This window comes from Puma concolor, chromosome E2 (genome assembly GCF_028749965.1).
Source record: "Puma concolor isolate L17-30 chromosome E2, mPumCon1.1.hap2, whole genome shotgun sequence".
NCBI classification, from domain to species: Eukaryota; Metazoa; Chordata; class Mammalia; order Carnivora; family Felidae; genus Puma; species Puma concolor.
Window position 1 is genome coordinate 59,615,894 of NC_141681.1, and position 9,774 is coordinate 59,625,667.

General features: G+C 56.7%; 1 protein-coding gene across 3 annotated transcripts; it reads right to left on the reverse strand.

Annotated features, from left to right (window-relative positions):
* Window positions 1-2,303: 2,303 nt before the first annotated feature.
* SYT5 (synaptotagmin 5) lies at window positions 2,304-9,146 on the reverse strand. 3 transcript variants are annotated; one of them, XM_086690702.1, is made up of 9 exons: window positions 9,034-9,146; window positions 7,867-7,990; window positions 7,138-7,310; window positions 5,428-5,547; window positions 5,147-5,314; window positions 4,618-4,785; window positions 4,227-4,341; window positions 3,824-3,957; window positions 2,304-2,906 (listed from the first exon to the last, which is right to left on the reverse strand). In XM_086690702.1, the coding sequence occupies exons 2-9, from the start codon at window positions 7,943-7,945 to the stop codon at window positions 2,706-2,708; spliced, it is 1,158 nt and encodes a 385-aa protein (XP_086546828.1). In that variant the 5' UTR covers window positions 7,946-7,990; window positions 9,034-9,146; the 3' UTR covers window positions 2,304-2,705. The 3 variants fall into 3 exon arrangements, with proteins under 3 accessions (XP_086546828.1, XP_086546826.1, XP_086546827.1); XM_086690700.1 differs by having other exon boundaries at window positions 4,227-4,344; XM_086690701.1 differs by having other exon boundaries at window positions 4,227-4,344; window positions 7,867-7,969; window positions 9,034-9,114.
* Between the last annotated feature and the right edge of the window lie 628 nt (window positions 9,147-9,774).

A 9,774-nucleotide genomic window follows, 5' to 3' on the forward strand; every position in this document is an offset into this window, starting at 1 on the left:
CATCCAAGGACAGTTCTGGGCACTGGGGAGTGAAGCTGGGTCTCAGCAGTCCCTGCGGGACTCACTGGCCTCCTGGCTCTTTTGAGAACATACCAAGCCTGCTCTTGCCCCAGGGCCTTTGCAACTTAGGGTTCCTTCTGCCTGGGATTCTCTTCCCCTTCATCTTTATTTTATTGTGGTAAAGTACACCCAACATAAAGTTGAATGACACTTAGGATATTTACAATACTGTGCAACCATCACCACTATCCAGCTCCAGAACTTTCTCATCACCCTGTGCTCATTAACCCTCTCCCCATTTCTCCCTCTCCCTAGTCCCTGCAAACCACGAATCTACTTTTCCCCCCCCTCTTTGGATTTGCCTCTTCTGGATATTTTACACAGATGGAATCATACACCAAGTGGCCTTTTGTGTCTGACTTCTTTCACTTACAATCACGCTCTCAAGGTGCATTAAGCTGTAGCATGAATCAGCATAAAAACTCCTTCTTATGACTGAATAGTATTCCATTATACGTCCCCCTCACCTTTGCGAGCCTCATTCCTTCTTGTCGTTCACAACACAGCCCAAACATTACCTCTTCAGGAAAGCTGTCCCTGACTGCCCTTTCTAAATCACCTCGGCCCTCACTAACTTACTGCCCACAAGGATCATCATTTGTAATGATTTTGTTCTTCTCATTTGTCGGCTTTCTTGTTGAGACGTGGAACCAGGGACTCTAACTAACTCAGAGCAGATTCGATCCCAGGACTTAGAGACAGACTTTCTGGCTGTATGATCCTCAGAGGTCATGCTACTTCTCTGAAGCCCAGTTTCCTTATTTGTCGACTGGGATTAATAATCACGTCCATTTCACGTGATGGCTGTGAGGATTATTGTTAGCAGCAGCAGCAGTAATAGTGATAATAGTAATGCATAATGCTGTTTTCATTAAGATGTCCCCTAACTCACTCACACATACGAAATTATTGCATTTTTTAAAGAAATTTGTTAAATCACTTAACGGGGCATCTGGGTGGCTCAGTCAGTTAGGCGTCTGACTTTGGCTCAGTTCATGATCTCACAGCTTGTGAGTTCGAGCCCCATGTCGGGCTCTGTACTGACAGCTCAGAGCCTGGAGCCTGCTTTGGATTCTGTGTCTCCCTCTCTCTCTGCCTCTCTCCCACTCGTGTTCTCTCTCTCTCTCAAAAATAAATAAAAACATTTAAAAAAAGAAAAAAGGAGAAATTTGTTAAATCGCATGGACATCACAACCTGTGTAACATCAGATTTCCCTTTTCCCATTGGCTATCAGGAAGCTCAGTGCAAGTTAGTACTCTGCCTTTTCTTTAGTATATGGGGGAATCTTTTGCCTCATTCTCCACTTAACCTGCTGGTCAGAGAGCTTTCTTACCAGGACACCTGGGTGGCTCAGTTGGTTGAACATCCAACTTTGGCTCAGGTCATGATCTTGCGGTTCGTGGGTTCGAGCCCCACGTCGGTCTCTGTGCTGACAGCTCAGAGCCTGGAGCCTGCTTTGGATTCTGTGTCTCCCTCTCCGTCTGCCTCCCCCCCGCCACCAACTGCTTGAACTCTGTCTCTGCCTCTCTCAAACATAAATAAACATTAAAGAGAGAGAGAAAGAGAGAGAGAGCTTTCTTACCAAATTGCATGGACCTCTGTCTGCCACCTGAAATCCTGTCCAGGATAAGAGGAAGGAGAAGCCAATGTAACGATCATCTTTCCTAGACACAGATCAGGAGGCAGACTTTGTTGAAGGAAGACGGGTGTAGTTAGAGGCATTGGCTTTCCCTGTGTAACTCTGTCCTTTCTGCCCGTCGCTGGGAACTTCATTCCCAGACTCTGCATCTCTACTTTGTTTCCTTGATGAGAGTAAGTCGTTTGGAGGTAAAGTCTGGATTTGCATCAACTCGGGGTTCCCAGCGTCCAACAGAAGCTGCCACACTGAAGACATCATGAAAAATAGAATGGATAAACGATGGAAGAAGAAAAGGAAGGGAGGGAAATATGGGCATGGAAATCTATCTAAGTCATGGGTGAGGGAGTGGATTAAATTCATGAGCAAGTAAGTGATTCATGGACTCCTGACAACGAGCATAAAGTAGGTGTTGTCATTACCACAATTTTTTCAGGTGAGGAAATTGAGGCTTGGAGGGGTAAGTGGTGGATGGTGGGTGGGTGGGCCCGTTTCCCTCAGTGTGTTTCCAGGATGGGCAGCCCTATCCTTGCCCTTGTGCGATCCCACCCTCTTGCCAGCCCTGCCCCTGCCCAGCCCCCATCGGTGAGCATCAGGTCAAGCCACCAAAGTTGGTGAGTATTTATTTGGTCCTGGAGCAGTGCAGGAATCCGACTAGGGACAGGAGCGGGTGATCCTGTGCAGGAAGAGGGGCACTTGGGAGCGAAGGGGGTAGTAGGCTGGGTCACTGATTGTCAAAGCAGAGCGTGGGACCCTGGGGGTGGGGGAGACCAGATGGCTCCCCTCCCCCAGGGGTCCCTGGGGCTTCTGGGTATGTGCTTGGTGGGAGAGTTGGCAATTACCACGACCGGTATGATGGGGGATGGGACGGCAGGACTGTGTCAGGTTGGGCGGAGTGGGGGTGGTGAGCGGTCAGAGAAGGCTTAAAGGCAGACCCGGGCCTGGCTTTGGCCAGGAGTCTGAGGTCAGGGGCCGAGTCCGGGCTTGGCAAGGGGCTGGAGTTGGGGATCAGGGTGCAGGCAGCGGCCTCGCTCGGTCGGGGGGCCGCAGGGAGTGCCACTGGGCAATGGGCCGCCGGGGGCTGGCCAGCATGTCTGCCCAGTGCCGCAGGCCGGCTCCCCCTGCCGCCGCCCCTACCGCCACCCTCCCGATGGCCTCGTTCTTGCCCAGCTTGTCATAGTCCAGCACGGTCAGCTCCACCTGGACCTTCTGCAGACAGGACGGGCAAGGGGAAGAGAGAGGAGAGTTCAGGAAGGAGGCGTGGCGGGGCGGACCTGGGGTATCATTGCTCAGGAGACCCCTCTCCCTAGCAACCAGAGTTCCGGGGGGACTTGTTAGCGCCCTGGGCTAAGACCTCTCAGGGGACTCAGACGGGGGATGTGGTGGGAGGTGAGGGGGTGGACAGCCTCTGTTCGAGTGATGGTCTGGATGCTTTCTTCCTCTGGAATCAGCTTTCAAAGGAGATAAATCCTAAGTACCTCCTCAGGGAACAGCCTCCTAGGGGGGACAGACCTGGAGGGCTCTTAAATGCGTGCAGTGGCCAGGCCTGGGTCCCGCTAAAGAGTGCTGTGGGGATATCTCTTTTTCTTAGTACCCATTACTCCTGAGGGGGCGGGGCATCCTGGTCTTGCTTGGGGGCGGGGCATCCTGGTCCTCCTTGGGGGTGGAGCATCCTGATCCTCCTTGGGGGCGGGGCATCCTGGACTTAGTTGGGGGGCGGGGCAACCTGGTCTTGCTTGGGGGTGGAGCATCCTGGTCCTCCTGGGGGCGGGGCATCCTGGTCTTGCTCAGGGGTGGAGCATCCTGGTCCTCCTTGGGGGCGGGGCATCCTGGACTTAGTTGTGGGGCGGGGCATCCTGGTCTTGCTTGGGGGGTGGAGCATCCTGGACTTACTTGGGGGGCGGGGCATCCTGGTCTTGCTTGGGGGCGGGACATCCTGGTCTTGTTTGGGGTTGGGGCACCCTGACTCTCATAGGAGGAAACTGAGACTGGGAACACAACCTCAGGCCCCCAGGACCTGGAAGTTGCTAAGGAGTCTCCCTTCCCCTAGCAATAGGGGTTTCTAATGGCCCGGGACCCTGGGGGAAGGGCTGTTCTGACAGAGGCTTTGGGCAGTCTGAGCTCACCTGCACCTGGTCACAGGGCACCTCAAAACTGAAGGCCTCATTGTAATAGGGGTTCAGAGTGTTCTTCTTGATGGTCGTTTTCTTCTTCCGCACCTTTTTGCCGCCTTGAAGCAGGTGGACCTTGACATATGGATCTGGGGAGAGAAAGGAGTCTTACAGCCCCACTGTCAAGTCCAGGGGATCGTGTTAAGGGGGCATGAGAGTCCGGAACAGCACACCCTCTGCGCACCCCTCACGCCTCTCTGTCTCTCTCTCTTTCTCTGACCAAAGCAAATTTATATCCTCCAATGCAGTCTTGGCCTCCCCCTCCCCCAAGGGACGCTCAGGACCCAGAAAACAGACAGATCCTGTGCTACTGAGCCTCCGCGCCACCACCGAGATCATTTCCTTGCTTCCCACACACCGGAGAGCCCCCCTACGTCCATCTTCTTCAGGTTCTTAGCCTCCAGGACGATGACGGTGAGTTTCCCGGCCGTAGGGACATAGCGGAGGGAGAAGCAGATGTCACCTAGTTTCTCCTGCTAAAAGACAGAGGAGGACCCATCGCCGGAGCCCCTGCTTCCCATCCGTCCCCTCTCGGACCTTTCTTCCCTCCCCCTCCCCTTAGAGTGGAGTTAAGACCACAGAGGCACAACCCAAGGAGTGGAGAGGTTGTACCAGGAGAGCCCCCGGGTCTAGCCCTTTGCGGCAGGTGCAATGGCTAGAGCCCCGAAGGTCCAAGAAGCCTGTGATCTGATTGGCCCGGGCTCGCAGTGGGCGGGCCCAGCCGTGGGGGCGTGGCCACGCCTGCTCACCTCCTCCCGAGGAGCTGCCTGCAGCTCACGCCAGGCCAGCACCGGCCGCCCCAAGTCGACGGAACTCATGGGGATCCGCACCTCCCCAATGGCATCGTTGCGGGAGAAGCGGTCGAAGTCGTACACCGCCATGACCAGTACCCTGCCCCCCAGCTCCACGTAGGGGACCTAGGTGAGGAGGCCACAGAGAAAAGAGCACAGGGTGGAGAGTAGGAAGTCAGACAGACAGGAAGAGGGGCGCAGCACATCCAGGTAGAACACGGCGGGGGGGAGGGGGCGGGCAGCAAAGGTTCAAGGGGACCGGTGTGGGGAAGTCTGTGGAACCCAAATGGGACAGCCCAAGGACCCAAGGCACAGCCCAGGGGTCAGCAGTGCCCCACAAGGGCAACCCAGGGTCCAGTGTCACAGTCTCCAGAGCTGGTGGCTGCCAACAGGAAGAGCTGAAGCGGTCGGTCCCCAGGATTCCAGGTACGGGGGTGGGGGCGGGGCGCACGTTGCCAAGCCCGGGGCATGGAGGCCAGGAGCTCACCTTGAACGCAAAGTTCTCCCCAAAGTGTGGGTTGAGCGTCTGCCGATGCACCTTGGTCTCATGCCGCCGCCGCTTGTCTGGCAGCAGGTAGACACGCACATAGGGGTCGGAGGAGCCGCCCAGGTCCAAGGCTGCCAGGCCCTCGGCTTGCAGGATGCCCACCAGCAGCTGAAAAGTGACGAGGAGGCTCTAGTCTTAGCCTCCTTTTTGGCGCCTCCTCTGAGAAGGGGCTAGAACCCTCGGACCCTCCCCTCCACGCCATGCCCCTCCCCCACACCCACCTGTCCACTCTGGAAATCGTAATCGAGTGAGTACTGCAGTCGTCCTAGCTCGTGCTTCTCTGCCACCTGCGACCCTGGCCCAGACGGTGCTGGCTCCAGCTCCTCCACTTCCGGCTGCACCTTAGGGAGCCGGGGGCAAGGGCAGGTGAACTCTTCCCCCTGACAGTGGGATCCTCCACGCCCAGAAGCCAAGGGAGACTCACAGAACCCTCAGGCTACACCTGAGCACTTGCAGGGCAAGCGGAATCGGTGTTTGATTAATGATGTCTGGCAGAGGCAGGGAACAGTAAAGGCGTGATTCATGATGTCTGCTATGGGGCAGAACAGACATGGGGACACGTGCAGTGCGTCGTGCCTAGACTAGAAGAACAAGCACTCCTAGTGCCTCACTGCCTACAAGAAGGACGCAGAAGGTTCTACTTCACACGCTAAAGGAATATTGGGGTTGCTGTCCAACTTGACGTGTTGACTAGTGATGTTGCCACAGAAAAACATGGAGGAGAAATAGTATATTTAGCCTGTCCTGGCCATTCTGAACCGGAACAAGACTTCTTAACCTAAGCCATCAATTTTCAAAATTCAGTGTGAATCAGAACTCTCCTGAGAAATCCGACTTCAGAGGTTCTGATTCAGCAGGTCCGGTGCAAGATCCAGAACTTGTGTTTCCACAAGTACCTGAGGTGATTCTGATGTAGATGGTCTTTGGGCGTCATTGGCTTAAGGGATAGGGACGGAGGGGTGGAGGCTGGCTCCCAAGACTCTAAAGGTCATGCGTCATGGGTGATAATTATAACAGATAACAGCCATTTGTTGACAAGGGAGGAGGGGAAACACAAGTTACAGACCACAAACTTGAGGCTCACAGAAGGACAGTGAATTTCCCTAGGTCACAGAGCTGGGGAATGGTTCCTCTCGGTTGGAAACCTAGGACAGCCTGGCTCCCAGGTGAGCATCATTTCACTCTGCACTCAGAGGCCTAATGCTCAGACCCTCACACCTGTTACCTTTCATTTTTGCTCCAAGGGCGTCTTTCAACTCATGTTTCTTTCATTCTCTCGAGACAGCCACACCAGCCTCCTCCCTGGCCTCTTTGCCTCAACTGTGTCCTCCACATGGGTTCTGGAGGAGTCATTCCAACACCCACGAGACCCTGTTCCTCACCTGCTCACAAATCTTCCATGGCTCCCAATTGCCCTTGTGACATGGATACTACTGAGCTCTTCAGACACTCACTCTGGAGTGCAGTATATTTACACTCTATGCTCCAGCACAGAGTGAAAAATGACTCGTGGTTCCTCAGATATGCCTCAGAATCTGGATTCCAGGCCTCAGCACATGCTGTTCCTTCTCTCTGTTCTTGGCTAACTCTGTGTGTTCCTTGGGTCTCAGCACAGAAGATGCCTCTACTAGGAAGCTTCCTTGGACTCTCTGGGTTACCAGGTGGTTTTTCTGCACTCCAGTATGCTCTGTGCTGCCCCTGATATGGCACATAACACCCTGAATTGTGAATGTCTGTGTGAGTGTCTGACTTCCCCACCAGGCTGGTTCTCATGAACAGTGACCGGCCCCGGCCCATCTCCAGGTCCCCAGCGTCCCAGTTAGGGCTAAACACACAGGGGACATGAGTGAATAAGATGGGCACAGGAGGGGGGAGAGCATGGACTGAGGCTGGGGTGAGAGGCAGGGCTGAGGGGCTGGGCCAGGCCACACCTTGTCTATGTAACTCCGTCCCAGCTCCTTCACTTCCTGAAGGTGGACCTGGGCTTGGGCCTGAATCTTCTTGCCCGACCGCCTCCGACAACGCTTCCGGTAGAGGCAGAAACAGCAGCTGAAGACGAGCAGGGCTGAGACCAGAACGATTGTGGCCAGGGCCCAGGGGGGTACTGCAGAGGGCATGGAGACAACACTCAGTGAGGCCCTAGGAAGCAAGCTGGCTGATTCAGTCCGGGTTACATGTACAAGCCTTAATCCTGGCCAGGTTTTCCCTCCAGCCATTTCCATTCCATTTTATTCCCGTGTTTTCCTTCCAACTGACCTCACCTATAAAGCGATTTGATGCCCTCATTCTAGGCTGACACCGTCCAGATTTTCTTGCCTGTTAACTGCACCTTCTCTTCCACCCCCTTTCTAATTTCTGCTCGACCCACTAATGCATTTAGAAGCCATGCCCCTCCCTGGCTTCAGTTTCCCTATCTTTGAAAGAAGGGAGAGGTGGGCCTTCCAACCCACAATCCAAGATCCCATTCCATTCCACACTTTCTGATCTGGTTCTCTATTTTCTTGCAAACCTGCCCCTCTTCCGTTTCACTCGAAGTCCAGAATTCCAACTACAATACCACCCGGATTTTCCAGTCCGCCAACGGAGGACACCCGTCCGAATCCCGCCCCTGAGAATCCTAGCCGGGCTTTCCCTCCACTCTGGCCCCGAGTCTCGCTCACCAGGGCCCTGGCCGATGCGACTCGAGTCCGGAGGCGTGTCGGGCGCTGGAGGCCCTGGGGTTGGGGGCTCCGGGAACATGGCGGCGGGGTCTCACGGTCCTTTCTGTGGAGGCACCCAAGAGCCCTAGCCCCCCACGCCCACCCCGTGCATTCATTGGCGCTTCCGAACAACGAAGAACTCCAACTCCCATCGGCACCCTGGGCGACCAGCGGCATAGGAATCGGCCAGCAGCCGCGAGGTATGCTGGGGGTTGTAGTGTCAGCCTCTCAGCGATGGAGGGTGGGCGCTGGCGTGGGCTCGAGGACCTAGTTCCATCCCAAAGGGATGCCCCCGCCCTCCAAGGCCCCCGAGGAATCCCGCCGACTTCTACCCCTTCGGTGCCAGACTCCACCGGCGTGAACCGGAAGTGGGCGAAGGCGGGCGTGGGAACCGGAGACCTGGGTTGTCCCGAGCACCGGGTGGCTCGGCTCGGGCGGGGCAGGAGCAATGCTGGTTGCCCCTGGCAACGAGCTGTTGCCGAGACAACAGGCGGGGCTGACGTACAGATGCGGAATCCAGGCGCGGCCAGCTAGCTCTTCGCGCGGTCAGGACCCCAGCCCCGGACCCCCAGCCCCGGACCCCAGGCGGAGCGAGCTTGGGGAGACGGCAGCCTCGGCCGTCGCTCCCCGCGCCCACGGCTGGCTCCTCCCTCCACATCTGGCCCTGCGAGCCTCTCTCGCTCCTGCCGGGGGCTACCTGCTGCCACCGCCGGGGGTGGGGTGGGCTGGGGGCGCACATCTTCTCGGCCTGTCTGTCTCTCCCGCGCATCCCGAGCTCTGTGTTCACACCTGTCCTCATGACCGTCTCTGCCTCCACACCTCTCCCTCCACTCCCGATTTCTGCCCATTCCCCCACCGGCCCCTCGCTGCCCCCCTATCTGCGTCTCTCTTGCCCTCGGCCTGTGGTCTGGTCTGTGTCCCGGGGTCTCCCACCCTCCCCCCGCCTGCTCCTCCCTCCCCTCTGCTCTTTGTTTCCACACCTGTCTCTAAATCGCAGTCTCCCCGTTTCAGCCTCCAGCCCTCCCACTCCTGTCGGGCCCTCCCTAGTGTCCCCCACGCAACATGCCCTGTCTCTCTAGGGATGAGGATGAGCAGGGGCCTTAAGGAGGGGGTCCCAGAGGCTCCTACCTGCTCAGCGGCTGGACCGGACCCTCCCGGGAGACGCCCAGGCGCTGGCCCCGCCCGGACCCCGCCCCCGCACGCGGGCGGGTGGCGCTGTCCTGGGTGCTGATCACTGAGCCCGGTGGGGCGGGGGCGCGGCAGAGCTGTGTGTGTGTGTGTGTGTGTGTGTGTGTGTGTGTGTGTGTGTGTGTGTGTGCGCGCGCGCGCGTGCGTATTAGGTCTCGGGTAGATGGAGAGCCCGTCCCTCCCCTTGTCCCGCCCCCAGCCAGGAGCCACCAGGGTGCCCAGGGATATTCACCCTGGTCCCAGTGGATTTTCTGCTTTCTTGTCCAACTGTCTGGCATCTAGGCCCCCTGTGTCCACCCCTACCCCCACCAGGATGCCCTCTCCTAGGACCCCAGAGACTGTCTCGGGAGACCCAAGTACCCAAGTAGTTAGGTATCCAGACACAAGACTCAGCGTGAAAGTCTCTAGTGAATCCGCCCCAGACATCACCCCACCCTCTAGGATCTCCTAGCACCAGGCCCAGGAAGCAAGCCCCTATGCTCCTGGCTTCAGGAACCAGACAGACACTGGAACACAGTGTGGACCTCCAGCCCTCTCTAAGAGACTCAACCATCCAAACACATTTTTTTCGGGTGCAAAATTATGGGTCTCGCTTCTTCCCTAGGACATTTACCTCAGTGCTTAAACATCAGGAATCCAGCCCCACTCCCACCCCGATATTATTTCCAGACCCAGAAATCC

What these genes read in the sequence shown, in the direction of transcription:
- SYT5 (XM_086690700.1), bottom strand. Translation starts at nt 7,945, where the DNA reads ATGTTCCCGGAGCCCCCAACCCCAGGGCCTCCAGCGCCCGACACGCCT. An exon ending in GGGAGAACTTTGCGTTCAAG is followed by an intron (nt 4,786 to 5,146) that starts GTGAGCTCCTGG and finishes CTCCTCACCTAG; the next exon opens with GTCCCCTACGTGGAGCTGGG. An exon ending in GGACGTAGGGGGGCTCTCCG is followed by an intron (nt 3,958 to 4,226) that starts GTGTGTGGGAAG and finishes TTCTCTCCCCAG; the next exon opens with ATCCATATGTCAAGGTCCAC.